Source organism: Gossypium arboreum, chromosome 10, assembly GCF_025698485.1.
Source record: "Gossypium arboreum isolate Shixiya-1 chromosome 10, ASM2569848v2, whole genome shotgun sequence".
Classification (NCBI taxonomy): Eukaryota; Viridiplantae; Streptophyta; class Magnoliopsida; order Malvales; family Malvaceae; genus Gossypium; species Gossypium arboreum.
This window is the reverse complement of record NC_069079.1, coordinates 28225892-28241627: the sequence shown is the minus strand read 5'-3', so window position 1 is coordinate 28241627 and position 15736 is coordinate 28225892. Positions and strand designations below refer to the sequence as shown.

The 15736-nt window shown below is 36.9% G+C and overlaps 2 protein-coding genes, 1 long non-coding RNA gene and 1 other non-coding gene across 4 annotated transcripts; 2 read left to right on the top strand and 2 right to left on the bottom strand.

The window, feature by feature from the left end:
- The first annotated feature begins 978 nt into the window (after positions 1–978).
- LOC108488630 (uncharacterized) lies at positions 979–3190 on the top strand. The gene is made up of 5 exons (XR_008271808.1): positions 979–1411; positions 1807–1973; positions 2210–2277; positions 2751–2867; positions 2972–3190. It is a non-coding gene; the product is annotated as an uncharacterized LOC108488630 (long non-coding RNA).
- Positions 3191–3343: 153 nt separating this feature from the next.
- Positions 3344–3417, bottom strand: TRNAI-AAU (transfer RNA isoleucine (anticodon AAU)). The gene has a single exon. It is a non-coding gene; the product is annotated as a tRNA-Ile (tRNA).
- An 846-nt stretch (positions 3418–4263) lies between these two features.
- On the top strand, positions 4264–5380 carry LOC108459208 (uncharacterized). The gene is made up of 3 exons (XM_017758563.2): positions 4264–4869; positions 4969–5040; positions 5138–5380. Exons 1-3 carry the CDS (start codon positions 4408–4410, stop codon positions 5246–5248), a joined length of 645 nt encoding a protein of 214 aa, XP_017614052.1. The 5' UTR covers positions 4264–4407; the 3' UTR covers positions 5249–5380.
- A 119-nt stretch (positions 5381–5499) lies between these two features.
- On the bottom strand, positions 5500–8460 carry LOC108459198 (transcription elongation factor TFIIS-like). The gene is made up of 2 exons (XM_053019770.1): positions 7967–8460; positions 5500–6910 (listed from the first exon to the last, which is right to left on the bottom strand). Exons 1-2 carry the CDS (start codon positions 8120–8122, stop codon positions 5972–5974), a joined length of 1095 nt encoding a protein of 364 aa, XP_052875730.1. The 5' UTR covers positions 8123–8460; the 3' UTR covers positions 5500–5971.
- Between the last annotated feature and the right edge of the window lie 7276 nt (positions 8461–15736).

The window sequence follows — 15736 nt, the reverse complement described above, 5'->3', positions numbered from 1 at the left end:
TAATTGAGAGTTTTGATCTAAAATATTTTATGAGTGTTAATTTAAAGGAAAAACAAACACTAAAAAAGTTAATCTTGGGAAAGTCGTATTCAACATTTTTGACACCACCCAATTATAATAGATCACATCTATTTTGTGGGACAAGAGAGTGTTACTTCAAAATCCCAAGTTGAGATTCTCAAGCATTGGGGATTGCTTTTTAATATTGGTATTTTATTTTTATTTATTTTTCCTAAAAAGAAAAAGAAAGTTGTGTGTAATTAAAAACTTTCTTCCAACTTGCAAACTCATGGTGAGATAATCAAGTGAAAAAATAATGCACAAATTCATTCACCCAATCCATTATAATATCCATCCAACACAACACAAGAAATGTGAGAAAGCATTCACCAATGACCTCACGTAAAATGAGGAGTGTCTACTACCTAAGAACATTGAACAGCAGAAGAGAATCAAAGTCCACTAGCGGTGGCACTATAAATGATGAAAATAATAATCACTATACATTGAGAACAACACAGCACACAAATTCTGAATTTTTTATATTAGACGGCTAATTTTAGATGAATAGTGCATTTACTTTCTATAAGGTTAAAGGTAATATTGACTATAAAATTAAAGATTTCACTGTACTACAACCACCGTCCATTTAAAAACACTCTTAATCTCTGAAATTTATTTAATACCACTAATTGCGAGTGAATTAATTAGATACTTATAATTTCAACCATATTTAAAATCTATGATGAAAAAAAAATGCACTTATTTAATTATTCATAAAATAATTTATTCGTACATAATTACTTAAAAGACACATTATCACAATAATTATTTTATATATTAACTTGTAAGATATGAAATTTTTTAAGACAAGCAAGACAATGTCTTTTCAAATCTCCAAGGTCAATGTGACATCTTCATCCCAACAAGTAAAATTACCTGTAAAGGATAAAAAGTTTCTTGCCTTAAATCAACTCAGTCAAATTTGATTAAAATAATTCAAAATATATATTTAATTTTAAAAATATATGAATATTAATATAAAAATGCATTTCTATTTTTATATTATCTTTATCAGCAGCAAAATAAGTCCAGTCCGAAATAATTAATAGAACTATTTTTTAAACCCGAACTGCAACCCAGTCATGGACAGCAATACTCAAGAGTACATGTGAATCTGACTCTAAGAGAGCAAATCAAATCTTCATAAAATTAGCATACTAGCTTGGACAAAATTAGCGACGACAAGGGGAGTGACAAAAGTGGGGAACAATTGGTTAAAAAGGAAAGCAAGAGGAGGAGGAGGAGGCAAGTGATGAAGAGGTCAAATATGGTGGCAAAGAAAGTAATAAGCATCCAATCTGCTTAAAGCTTAGGCTTTGTGTCTCAATTATGGGTGGATACCACCTCTGTCAGTACTTTGCTCTTCACATTCTTGTTATTATTATTGTTTTAATGCCAATTTTCAGCTCAATTTGGAATCTTGGGGTTGATTATATATCCTTCAATATTTCATTTCTAGGAGTATCTCAGTTTACTGCTGAGTTCCTTTGTTAATATTGCTTTTACCATTCACATTTTTGTCCCATAAAGCATAATGCCAAAAAAATAAACTTCTATAAGAAAAGCAAGTACTATTTTCTGTGGAATTAGAAGTTGAAATTTTAACGTTTTGGATGCCAAAAAGTATGTATTTTCTTTTTCATATGGAAAATTTGTGCTTGAACATGATTTGCATTTTATCCAATTCGTTTAATTTTAGGGGCTTTTTATTATTTTCCTTGTTGAGTTTTAACAATTTTTCAGGAAACAAAAGTATGTATCAAAAATTACAATCAGAAGTGAACCAAGGTTATTTGTGCAAGTTGTTAATACATATGCTGTTGTTTCCGTGGTCGGTATTGGTTGTGGAGGTGAGGCCAAGCTTGCTTTCTGGGGAATCAGGAAGTTTTCTTTGACAAGATGTTGACAAGGTAATAGATTATGTTTTTTGTATTTTGCATTTAACTACTACTATTCACAATCAAGTCTCTGGCTCATGTTTGATGTCTCTATAAGTCTGTCTTTAACCAAAATAGAGCCTGAGTCTGTAGGTCAAGGGTTATGCTTGCTTTTACTATTATTTCAACTTACTTTCCCTGCCCTGTAATTCTTCACTAGCAGTTTTCTTTTTCAGATTGTATGTAACTATGTTTCTTTGCTTTTAAAGGTTGGTGATGTTGGGCTTGTTGAAGATGAGACAGTGATAGAGAATGATTGGACTTGAGACTCTGGTAGGTTTTGCTCTACAAATATCTTATTTCACTGTTTCGATGTACATCTCATCATTTTTATCTGTATAAGTTGTTGATTATTCTGCCCCATGTTGAAGTTGCAATTTTCTTGCCTGGTATTGTGCTTTTTTGCAAAATTTCTGCTGTTTGATCCTATGAAATTCTCATGACTAGTTGCTCATTTGAAATAGAGTTGTATTGTTTCAGCTTGCAAGTTTCAGTTGCTTTAGAACATGGTCCCTTGATATAGAGACGTGAGTTGCAATCTGAGCCCAGCTTGCAACTGTTGACTGTGCACTAGAAACCCTTTCCATGGTTTTATTGATTTATGGATGAATGAGGTTGATATGCTAAATTCTCATCAGATATCAAAATTTCCCCTTTGTTATGGTTATTGGGAATTGCTTTTTCTCTTCTTTATTTTATATCTTAGATTATATATATCTGAGAGCTTAATTTCTGATGTTTGCTAGGTAGGATACAAAGTTGTATGTCCAGGACATCAAAACATTGGGAAGGGGGGACTACATATTTTATGCACTAGAAGCTCTCTGCTTATTTCATTGTGCGTTATATCATTTCATATGTTTCTAGGTGCGGGGCTATACTTTCAACATTAAATCAGAGGCTGTTGAATCTCTTGAGTTGGATTCTTTCGATCATTCATTCAAGTTCTGTAATTTCACTGTCATAATCAGATACGATTCCTGGTGAGCACTTAGGCATTGCTTGTTGAGGATGTGCTGGAAGTTATGGCTGATACAGTAATATCAGGCTAAAAAGCTTAATATAGCCTTACAACTTTTCTACTGCTGGACAATGTAGCTTCTGTTGTCTTTGACTAACTGCATCGGGTTGTCCATATATGTACAATATAAAAATCCCATATCCATATGATGACTATGTGTTTTGATCCATGAGTTGGTTGTTACCTGTTCTTCTTTTTGAGACCTTTAGAAATAACTACTCCTAAGTTGCAGGCATCGTGGGAAACGCCTAATGCTATTTGGTATTCAATGCATTTGTGCATCCACGTTCTGATATCTGAAAAAAGGGAAAAACAAAATTATTGGCCCATGCAGGGATCGAACCTGCGACCTTCGCGTTATTAGCACGACGCTCTAACCAGCTGAGCTAATAGGCCAACTGCTTTAATTTTTTCAAATTCATTTATATAACAGAATAAATGCTTGTCGTTATCAGATCCTATTATTATTCCATTCCCTCTGTTGGGCAGAGGCAGACAAATACATCTAATTAGGCGCTCTTTGTTTTTTATTGTTGCGCAGCAATTTATTTAAAATTCAGATATCATTTCAAAAACAAATTCAAATTAGAGGTGAATATGAAAATAATTTCAAATCAAGGCATGGGTTCTGTCTAATTTCACCCTTCAAATAACTTATTTTACCCTTTAAAAATATTAAAATAATAAAAAAATATATATTTTATTGTACAAGATATAAAAGGATGTCTTTATTTTCTTGAAATGTCCCTTAAATTGCTTATCAACCATTTACTTATTGGATTAAGTGATAAAACAATTAATATTTAAAATTTTAAATTTGAGTATTGTAAATTAGAAGAAAAAACAGTTTATTAGGTTACTTTGATACCAATATAGAGCCTCTTATCGTTTGTTTTATTGGAGATTTTGTTTTTTTTTGGCAAAGGGGTTTATAAATTTATAGGCGTAGAATGTCTCTGCTTTTAAAAGCTGAAAATTTTAGTTAAGAAGTTTGAAGAATAAATTAATAGAATTTATAAATTTGAAAGGTTAAGTTTATTAAATTATTTAGAATTAGGATTAAATAAAATATGTAAATATTAAGGGTTAAATGTGTTATTATACCAGATAGAAAAATAATTTCTATTATCAATTTAACAACGAAATCAAACATTAATACTTAAATTGAAAATTTTTAAAGTTAAGTGACCAGACATAATTTGTATACCATTTGTAAAGTATACCAATTAATTATATATGTAAATAAAGTAATAGCCGTTAGCGCCTGCTTCTATTCAAATTCAAACCCTCCTTGTTTTTATATCTGTCTCCTCTCCCTTTCCTTTTCTCACCACTCCCATTTGCTGCTTTCATTTTTTGGTAAAACAAAATCCCTAATCTCTAAGAATGGCGACGCCTGAGATTCATGTCAGCGTACGTAAGCCTCTCCAGCCAAAGAACACAGCTGCCGCCGATGTCAATTTCGTAGTGGTGATGAAGGAAGGCTCAAAGACTAAGCAAGTAAAGTCAAAGCCCAAGCAAGAGCACCGCCTGGACAATGATTCAAACAAGGAGAACCTGAACCACCATCATCATCCCGTGACCGTTTACGCTACACCCACGAAGAAGAAGAAGGTGGAGGCGTCGTTGGATTTAGATTCGTCGTTGGCGGAGGAGCTCAGCGCCATGAGGAAGAGGCTGGAGCGGTTGAGGTTGGATAAGGAGAAGACGGAGAAGATGTTGAAAGAGAGGGAAGCTGTCTTGGATTCACAACTGAAGGAGATGGAGGACAGAGGTCTATTTCAGAAACAGCTCGAAATCGAGGTTGATAGATTGTTCAGATTAAAGGAGCTCAAATCTTATTGCATGGTAACTAGTTAAACCAAGGCAGCCTTAAAGAAATTAACAAAAACAACTAGTTCTCTTTTTTTCTTTTCCTTGCAAATTCATGGTTTGATTTTGAAACAGAGGATATCTCCAATAAAGTCACTGAGGGAGAGACAACAGGGTGGCAGGAAGAACAATGTAGTGCAATCAGTGGTAAGTTGTTTTGAATTTGATTAAAACTAGCAATTGAACAGAGTAAACGATAAACATGAAACCCAGAATGTGATATTCTTTCAATCTTCTTTTTCAGGATATAAAAGCTGCTGCAGAATGGGAGGAAGAATCCATGGATGAAAACACATTGCAGAGTCCAACTCCATCAGATTCATCTGAGTTTGTTGGAGAGAATAATAATGATTAATCATGTCTTTCCAAACCAAATCAAAGCTATCTCAGCTGTATGGTTTTGCTTTTTGCTTTTCATCATTTCTTTTTATTTGTCATTTTGAAAGGAAATACTAATGCAAACTAATATTATTGATGGGAATTCAAATTCAGAGGCGCTCCTCTTTGAGTTTGACTTAAAGATTGTTCTTTTTAGCCTTTTTTCTTTTGGTTAGGGCTCCACAATCCACAGCCTTTCCTGGTAATAAAGCCACATAAACAAACAACTTGCCAAAGCGGAAGAAAATGATACCAAATCCCTTTGGGGTATAAAAACAACCACAAATAAGAGCCTCCATTTACAACGTTGTTGGCACGATAAGAAATTAAGTAGGCCTAATTCTACAACTACCATTCTCCCTACCCTTTAGAAACAAATAAAAACTACAGGAGCTGTTTTGATAAAAGAAAAAGAACAAGCATTAGCAACTTAACATGAAATGAATGCCTCATGCCATCCAAGCTCATCTTTCCACCAGCTGAGCCTCGTTTTTCGAGATGAGTGGGAGATATGGAAGCACACAAGTTGTGGAACAGCTGAGTTATGGTTTTTGCACAATCATCCCTCAAAGCTATCCCTATCAAAGTCCCAATAGCAGAAAAATATGAATGAAAGATGAATTCTAAAGTTAATGACCACAAACTCCTCATAAACAGAGTGAAGCAACCAAGATGATCAACACGACATCTCTGGATTTCACTAACAGAATTTCCAATGGTTGTTGCAGTTGACACACGTAACATAGGTTGTCATAGGTTCATCTGCACTCCTTGTCTGCATTTGATAGTAAGTGGTCTTGCGTTGACCACAACGACCGCACTTAAATTGATCTGTCGTTGCCTTTGGTGCAACACCTCGCTCGCAATCAAATAAAGCTTTTTCTTTAATTTCATTAATTTCACGTTGCCTTTGTTCACTTGCCATTTCCTCTGGGGTCATTGTAATAAGCCTTTCTGGTTTCACTTCTCCGAGAAGAACCTTCCTCCTTAAATCTGGGTTGTTTGGATCCTTAATGTTGAACATTATAGATCTGTACTTAAATTTCTGGGCCCCATTTGATTTACCCATCTTCTCAAACATCACAGATTCTACAGACACAGCAACTCTGATGGGATCGCAAGCAGTCACTTGATCAAGCATGTCCCCATCAACCTCACTCGGGACTTTAGACAACGCCTCTACAAGAATCTCCCTAAATTTGTCACGCACAAGATCGTTACATTTGACCATTGATGTCAGCTTTGGTGGACCAGCAGGTGGTTGCGATGATTTCTTTACATTCGGTGATTGTCTGTCATCCTTACAAATCTTTTCAACCTTACCCATCTCTCCCCGATCTGACTTCTTGGCCATTGCAACATCTCCATTTGCTTCCCTCTTCTCAACTTTGACAGATTTTACTGAATTATCTTTAGATACTTTCTCAGCCTTTACATTTTCTGTATTGGAGAGCTTTTCAGACTTCACGGCACTTGGCTTTGGAAGTTTCTCCGACTTAATGGCACTACTGGTGCCATTTTTCTTACCTTTGGTAGTCTCCTCGATAACAACCTTTTTCCATAGTTCAAGCAAGTCAGAAGCCACAGTTTGAATCTTCTCCCTGGGATGCTTAGAGAGAGATCGAAGCCTTTTCCCAACCTGTAATATATATAGGGGATCAATTTTTCTTAAGTTTACAGATTCAACGACATACACATAACAAGATACGTAACCACATGGAGAAGAAGGTTATATCGAAACCATGATCGTAAAGCTATCAAACAACCTGTTTTTCATTCATTAAAATTCTAAAATTACAAGACAGAATAGCTTGTAACAGGCTCAATAGTTAACAAAATAGGATGCTAAAAAGGTGGATGGAGAATAAAGGAAAGAAACATTCTGCTAACTTACTTGTGGCAGAAAGTGCCATTAAGTTTGAGGGCCTACCTAAATTTTTCAAAAAAAAAATTTAGGGGCTTAATAAGAATTTTTATAAATTTTAGGGGTTTAATTAAATTTTTTTTAAGATGAATGAAAATTTTCAAAAATTTTGGAAGCTCTAATTAAGTTTTATAAAACTTTTGAAAGATTGAACTAGAATTTATAAAAAATTTGAGAAAGTTTAATTAAAATATTTGAAAATTTTAAAGTGTATAATAAAAATTTTGGGAAATTTGGGGGCATGAGGTTCCGCCCCTAGGGAGAAAACTGAGAAGAAACGAAATGTGATGGCGTGTGATTTGCCCACCAAGCCAGGATTGATTTGATTGGTTATTTTATACTCCACTATCAATCCTCCCACTATGACCTCCCCAATCTTTGATTAAAATAAATATATTTGACTAATTGAGAGAACCCTATCCCCTACACTTCTCTACCATAAAAGAGGAACCTTCCTCTGGGAATAACCATATACATCTTAAATGCTCCTACATTTAGCAAATGAAGTAGCGCCATTCATCTGTCCCACAATCTAAAAGCCGAAATCAAAATATTATAAACTGCACTGCTTGTTTGCTACCATTTCAAGAGAAAAGAAAAAGCTAATTTCTCAACCATGCAGATAAAGGAATTAAATTTCTCTCCTAATCTACTGTCACAAAATGAAAGCAAAGAAAAGCCCAGCTATAAGAATGTTGATTCATGAGATCTCAAATAAATAAAGAAATCTGTATTAATGGAATGCGGGTGAAAAGAGAAGAAAAAAAATACCTGAGTAGAAACAAGAATATCGTAAGAGACAGGGAAAGCCCTGAGCTGCTTCAAGGCATCGACGCATCGGGAAACCTCGGAAACGGCGTCGGTGGCAGCGGCTAAATCAGCCGCTTTCTTGGCAGCTTCGAACAAATCCACCAGCTCCCTCTCCATTCGCCAAAATAAACCTACAGTTCAAAACTTAAAAAAGAAAGATAAGAAAAGCTATGCTTCACATTTTATAAGGATGTTTTGAGATAGACCGAAGCCAACACGATCAAGGATACAAGTGGTGTTTTGGACTTTCTGGTTTAGTTTAATTGGACCAGAACTGGGTCAACATCAAGGCAGAAACTTTGGGGGAAGGTTTCTTGAAATACGGATTATCGTTCTCAGACGTCCGCTGATCTGAAGGGAACCGACGGTCTCTCATCATTTGGGCTTCCTTCTACACTGCTGGGCTGTTACATCTGTTTTTAGACTCTCCTAGTATTAGTAATCAATTAAGATGATTTAATTACTAGTCATTTTCAATCACTGCTGATCTTAAATTTGAAAAAATATAAATATATAATACCCAAAATAATTATAAAATTAATGGAAATTTTTATAGAGTAAATATTTTTTGTTATTTAAAAGATTAAAAATATGGATAGAGTGATTAAACAACAATAAAGTTTATGAAAGTGATATTTTCTAAACCACCGTTAAATTCATCCGCAATTCTTTGGCACGTTTTTCCATCTGTCTTTTTGACATGGTTTTTTAGTTTTTACTTTTTAGTTTTTGCTCAGCTTTTCAAATTGAGATAGTGCATCAATGAAGGATAAGATGGCGAATCTGAATCTTGATGACGAGGAGGAAGAGGTTTTTTAGGAGAAAACGATTGAGTCTAAAGAAGACTTTTGCTTTTGTTTGGTTGACAGTTGCTTAACAGATAGTGTAGTCCATTTTCCGTCTTTAAGAAACACCATGGCTGATTTATCGCACCTTATTGGGGGCATTGCTATTACTGATCTAGGTGAGAAGCGTTATTTATTTAAGTTCTTCTATGAAGTTTATCTGAATAGGGTTATAGAAGGAATGCCATGGTTTTTCAATAACCATTTATTGATGATGCACAAGTCACAGACAAGAGAGGATCCGCTAACGTTGCCTCTCAACCATGTTGAGTTTTGGGTCCAAATCCATGACTTGTCACCGAGCCTTATGTCAGAAATAATGGCACGACGTTTTGGATCTTTCTTGGGGGATTTTTTTTGTCTATGATACAATGGTTCCTTCTCTAGGGATGAAGCGGTACATGAGGCTAAAGGTTTGCTTAGATATGCGATTGGCCTTTAAACAAAAAAAAGAAGGTTATGTTGGGTGACTGAGTGTTTTATGCTAGGTTTTAATATGAAAAACATAGCTTATTTTGTTTCATCTGTGGAAAACTTGGTCACGATGAAAGTTTCTATCTGGTGAAGGTAAGGGTGGATTCATCATAGATTTTTTTTCAGATGGGATATTACTTTGCGAGCTCCAACAAGAAGGGGTTCGATGGGAGTTAGCCGTTGGTTGTGCAAATTAGATGGAACGAGAAGTCAGAGTCTGGATAAGGAAATAGAACTTATCTTGTGCAATTTTGGAGATTTTCTAAGGAATCTTTATCCTAACTCAATCATAATCAATCAGGCTCCACTAATGAAGGGATGTTGTTGGGAATCCATGGCATTACTACAAAGGGATTTGGGCCTAGTGGTTTTGAGCTATCTGTTGCTGGGCTTATGGAGATATGATCAGATGAAACTAGTCCTATCCAAGTAGAAGATGGGAAGAAAAAACAACAGACGTTGTGAAGCACATCCAAAGTTTTTCTTCTAAGAGAAACCGAGTGCCAAACGACAATGAAGAGGCATCAGCTGGCTCTGCTAGGTAGGGTATTTGGCCACAATGAAAACTTTTAGTTGGAATATCCATGAGTTGGGGAAGCCACGGGCAATTCATCGTTTCAGGAATAAACTGAGAGAAATTTGTCCCAACTTTTGTTTTTGATGGAACACAAAATCAATGCAAGAAGGATGAAAAGTGTTAGGATGAATTGTGGTTTTCCAAATGGTATCGATGTAGGAGCTGAGGGATCTAAAGGCGGTTTCTCATTAGGTTGGAGGCAACATGATATGGTCATTTTACAGAGTTATTCGCAGCACCATATAGATGTAGTAGTTTATGAAGAACAAGATAGTTTGATGTGGTACTTTACCGGTTTTTATAGGCATCTAGATGAAAGATTCAGGAGTAACACTTAGGAGCTTCTTCGTCAGTTGGGTTAAGATTAAACTCTTATGTGGTTACTTGTTGGGGATTTCAATGAGATTGCTTTCTTTTTAAAGAAGAAGGGTGATTGTATCTGTGCAGAGAAAAATATGGAAGCTTTTCGCACTGCTTTACTTGATTACGATCTTAGTGATTTGGGTTTTACAAGGAGATGATTCACTTGGGAGAGAGGGTAATTTGCTACAAACAATATTCGAGAAAGACTTGATAGGAGGTTGCAAACTCGTCGTGGTGGAGTAAGTTTCTAGAATTTTCTATTGCACATTTGAGCCATTCTTTTTCTACCTATTGCTTGGTTTTGATGGATACGAGAAGCCGAAGTAACACAAGGCATGGGAAAGGAAAAATGAAATTTAGATTTGATGCAGGCTGGTGTCTAGAGGGATTATGTAAGAATGAAATTCAGGATTATTAGGCATCAGTAACAGAAAACTTGCCGGTAAAGTTTGAAAGTGTCACACCCCAAACCTGGCCCAGACGTTATGGCTGAATCAGGTGACGTCACATGTTATGGAGTTTGAAGTCAGATTTGATGAGTTAAAACCGTTCCAGTTACTTAATCTTTATTTTATCACGGAGTAGAAATACATGGTCTTTGTTGTGATTAAAACGTAACTCTTTTTCGCCGAAGCTTTAGAAACATTCTATTTTAGGAAAAACCGTTTTTATTTACGAAAAGCTTAGTTTTTAGGAAAATCGAGTTTTGATGAGTTGTAATTTAAATAATCATAAAATCGTATAAAGTCCCGAATTAAAACCAAACAGTCCAAGTCCAGAATTACATCAAAAACTCCATATAAGTATTAAAAACTAGAAGTAAATGGAAAGTCAGCCTAAAATTTTACGTGTGGCCACTATCGAGTCCTCCGCTATACCGATTCGTCATGACTGAGGATTACCTGTACAGATTAAATAAAAAAAAGGGTGAGTTTTCGCAAATTCAGTGTGTAACCTCCACAGAAAACATACAGAATAATCACCAGAAGTCAGAAATAAACAGTCTGGGGCCGAAGCCTATTACAGAATTAGTTCGAGTCTTAGCCCATTCAGATGCAGAATCAGATATAAATTAGGGCTTTAGCCCAATAAAATATAGAAGCAGAACGGAATATCAGAATCCTACCCACCAGCCTCTACACACCATCTCCATCCAAGCCTACACACCATATGGGAAAAAAATCTACCCACCCATCTTTACACACCATCTTGTACCGAAACGCGGCACATAAATTGATATTTACAGCTGAGCTACCAGATAACATGCTTAAGAGCCTTTCAGACACTTCCTTCAATAAATCATCCACCCACTCCGATGCAATGCAACGTACAATGAATGGCTTGCTAATATGCAATAATCATTCACACAATTAGTTCAGTATTATCAGACTCAGTAGAGATATTATACACTAGATCACACGTTTAAGGGTCAAGATAATGATTACCGACCCTACAGTAGGTCACAGTCGACTTGGGCGACCCGTGCAACCTTATAGAACTATTTCAGAAAAATGGGTTCACACGCCCATGTAGCCTGCCTGTGTGGCCAACACGACCCAAAATGGCCTTTGCTGTGTGGATCACACAGCTTGGCCTAAAATCTCACACGTCCATGTGGATCACCCGTATGGCCCAAACGGCCCAATTGATCAAGCCCGTGTCTCACACATGGCCTTTACATCCATCACACGGTCGTGTAATTTGCACACGACCTGGCTCATCATTCACACGCCCGTGTTCAGTCACGCGGCCTGTCACACGGGCTGCCATACGTCCGTGTGACATCGACAGTAGGCTTTTCAGCTTTTTATTGAGACTCGTTCTTAGTGTTTCGGGTACACACCTGATATTGATTGATGCTAAAATGATCCCCAAGCACTCCAGAACCTAAACATAAGCATATTAACGCTCAGGATCAAACCTAATACATGATTAATCTAAATCATGAAGCCGACAATAGTTCAATTCACAAACCATCACTTACCCCTACACTCCGAACTTTGTAATTACGATTCCGTAAGATAAGAGTCTCATTCCTTGCGATCTGTTGCTGCCAAAACAAGAAATTAGCCCAACAGAATCAACATATCAACTTAGAACAACACTATACGAGAGCCATCTCTTAAAGCAATTGAAATCTTACCACAAAAATACGTAATCCAAAAGTTGAATACAGCGAAATTGTTAGGAAGAAGAAAGAATAGGGAAGCAAAAAGAGAAAATTGACAGAATATAGAAGAACAGATTTGACGTTCAACTTGAGAGAGAAAAAAATTCAAATTTGAAAAAAAAAAAAGAAGAAAAGAAAGTATGGAAAGATGCTATAGATCCCTTAAAATTCTTCCCTACTAACTACATAATCTCCACCACTCAGAATTTTGGTCCAATTGAAATTCTAATAGTCCACCGAACAAAAATAAATTCCCTTGCTCGTACAGAGTTTCGAACTCCAAACCTCCAACATATCAACACTCCACTTAACCTCTAGACCAGCAGACCCATTCTGATATAGAATTACAGGCAATGTAACATAAGCTTACTGAACTAGAGTGAGGCTTTATTCATTAAAAAGCCAAAATTTGTCAAAGTTAAGACTTGAACTTAGGACCTCTCACACATATCTAGAACATTTAACCACTGAAGCAGATACACATTTGTCAAGGAATTAACAAAACATATACAGATTTTTTGCTCTCCAAAATCACAAAAGCCGGAATTACAGAAATTTGGTGCGTTACAACTCTACCCCTTAAAAGAAAATTTCGGCATCGAAATTTTACCTGATCAGAAAATGTGAGGATACTGCTGACGCATCAAATCCTCTGGCTCCCAAGTGGCCTCCTCAGTGCTATGATTCCGCCATAGCACATTCACTAAGGAAATAGATTTTCTTCGTAAAACCTTAATGTCGCGATCTAAAGTCTGAACCAGCTCCTCCTCAAATGTTAGATCTGGCTGAACCTCAATCTCCTCCACAAGAACAATGTGTATGGGATCAGAGCGACAGTGTCTTAACATTGAGACTTGGAAAACATCATGAATTTGATCTAACTCTTGAAGTAGCTCCAACTGGTATGCAACTGGCCCACTCGTCTTAGAATCCGGTACTGCCCAATAAACTGAGGCTTAGCTTGCCCTTGCGACCGAACCTTAGTACCTTCTTCCATGACGAGACCTTAAGAAAAATAAAGTCTCTCACAAAATATTCTATCTCTCGATGCTTCAGATCTGCATAGGACTTCTGCCTATCAAAAGCCACTTTCAGTCGGTCCCAAATCAATCTAACTTTATCATCAGTTTCTGAAACCAATTCTGGACCCAAAATATGTCGCTTACCCAACTCAGTCCAACATAAGGGAGTGCAACACTTACGACCATACAGTGCCTTGTAAGGTGCTATCTGTATACTAGACTGGTAGCTGTTATTGTAAGCGAACTCTGCCTCAGAAATCAATAATACAACCTCTCAACATGTCCTTCAGTATCTGAATCACCCTCTCTGACTGACCATTTATCTGAGGATGGAAAGCAGAACTGAAATCTAACCTCGAATCTAGAGCCTCATGCAGCTTTTTCTAGAACCCAGACGTGAAACGAGGATCTCTATCGGAGATGATCGAGATGGGTAACCCATGTAGCCTCACTATTTTTGAAATGTAGAGTTTAGCCAACCTTTACAGAGAAAAGTCTGTCCTGACCGGAATGAAGTGAATAGACTTGGTTAATCGATCAACGATGCCCCAGAAGGGTGTTAGAGGCAACCCACTAGCGAAATCCATCGTTACTCGCTCTTTTTTCCACGTTGGTATTTTAACTAGCTACACTAAACCCGAAGGTAACTACTGTTCAGCCTTAACTTGCTGACAAGTTAATCAGTGAGCAACGAAGTCAACAACCTCACGTTTTAACCCTGACCACCAGTATAATTCTCGCAGATCTCGGTACATCTTGTTCCCACGAGGATGCATAGCATAAGGACTACTATGCACTTCCCTCAAAATCGACTGCCTTAAATCCCCATCATTCGGCACATAAATTCGACCACGAAAACATAATACCCCATCACTGTTAATCCCAAAATCAGTAGTAACACCATTCTCAACCTGACGAAAACACAACTTAAGAGACTTATCTCTCATCTGTTAACTTCTGATCTGATCAATCCATATCGGTTTTACCTGAAATTCTGCCAACAGACTCCCATCATAATAAACTGAGTTGAGCAAACATCACTCTCAGGTCAGTTAGAGCCCTACTGCTTAACGCATCAGCCACTAAATTGGCCTTACCGGGATGGTACTCGATGGTGCAGTCATAATCCTTAAGCAACTCAACCCATCTACGCTGTCTAAGATTCAACTCCTTTTCGGTGAGGAGATATTTGAGGCTCTTTTAATCAGTGTAACTAGTACATTTCTCACCGTACAAATATTGTCTCCAAATTTTTAAAGCGAAGAATATTGCTGCCAACTCTAGATCATGCGTCAGATAATTAGCCTCATGAGTCTTAAGCTGACTAGATACATAAGTAATCACCTTCTATCTTGCATCAGAACACAACCCAGACCCACATGTGACGCATCGCTGCATACCACAAAGCCCTTACCAAGCTCAGGCTGTATCAGAACAGGAGCTTGAGTCAGAACAGTTTTAAACTTATCAAAACTCTCCTGTTGTGAATCAGTCCAAACGAAGGGAACTCTCTTACGCAGTAGCTTAGTCATCAGAGCCGCGATCAAAGAGAACCCTTCTACAAAACGTCGATAATATCCTGCCAGCCCCAGAAAGCTACGAATTTTAAGCACATTCTTCGGTTGTTTCGAATCCAACATAGCCTTAATCTTACAAGGATCAACACGAATCCCCTCAGCTGACATCACATGTCCTAAAAAGATCATTTCTTGGAGCCAGAACTCACACTTACTAAACTTTGTATACAACTGTTTCTCACAGAGAGTCTGTAGAACTACTTTGATATACTCATCGTGCTCATCCTCTATCTTAGAATATACCAAGATTTCGTCAATGAATACCACCACGAATTGCTTTAAATAGGGCTAGAACACTCGATTCATCAAGTCCATAAATGCCGCCGGTGCATTAGTCAACCCAAATGGCATAACTAAGAACTCGTAATGTCTATAACGAGTCCTAAATGTTGTCTTATGTACGTCGGCCTTCTTAACTCTCAACTAATGGTAACCCAATTGCAGATCGATCTTAGAAAATACAGAAGCTCCTCTGAACTGGTCGAATAAATCATCTATTCTTGGAAGTGGGTACTTATTCTTGATTGTTAACTTGTTCAGCCGTCGATGATTAATGTACATCCTCATTGTCCCATCTTTCTTCTTCACAAATAGAACAGGTGCTCCCCACGAAAACACACTAGGATGAATGAACCCAAGGTCTAACAGTTCTTGAATCTGATCCTTAAGCTCTGCAAGCTCCTTCGGTGTCATTAGGTAAAGG

What these genes read in the sequence shown, in the direction of transcription:
- LOC108459198 (XM_053019770.1), bottom strand. Translation starts at nt 8,122, where the DNA reads ATGGAGAGGGAGCTGGTGGATTTGTTCGAAGCTGCCAAGAAAGCGGCT. An exon ending in ATATTCTTGTTTCTACTCAG is followed by an intron (nt 6,911 to 7,966) that starts GTATTTTTTTTC and finishes TATATATTACAG; the next exon opens with GTTGGGAAAAGGCTTCGATC.
- LOC108459208 (XM_017758563.2), top strand. Translation starts at nt 4,408, where the DNA reads ATGGCGACGCCTGAGATTCATGTCAGCGTACGTAAGCCTCTCCAGCCA. An exon ending in AGCTCAAATCTTATTGCATG is followed by an intron (nt 4,870 to 4,968) that starts GTAACTAGTTAA and finishes ATTTTGAAACAG; the next exon opens with AGGATATCTCCAATAAAGTC. An exon ending in ACAATGTAGTGCAATCAGTG is followed by an intron (nt 5,041 to 5,137) that starts GTAAGTTGTTTT and finishes CTTCTTTTTCAG; the next exon opens with GATATAAAAGCTGCTGCAGA.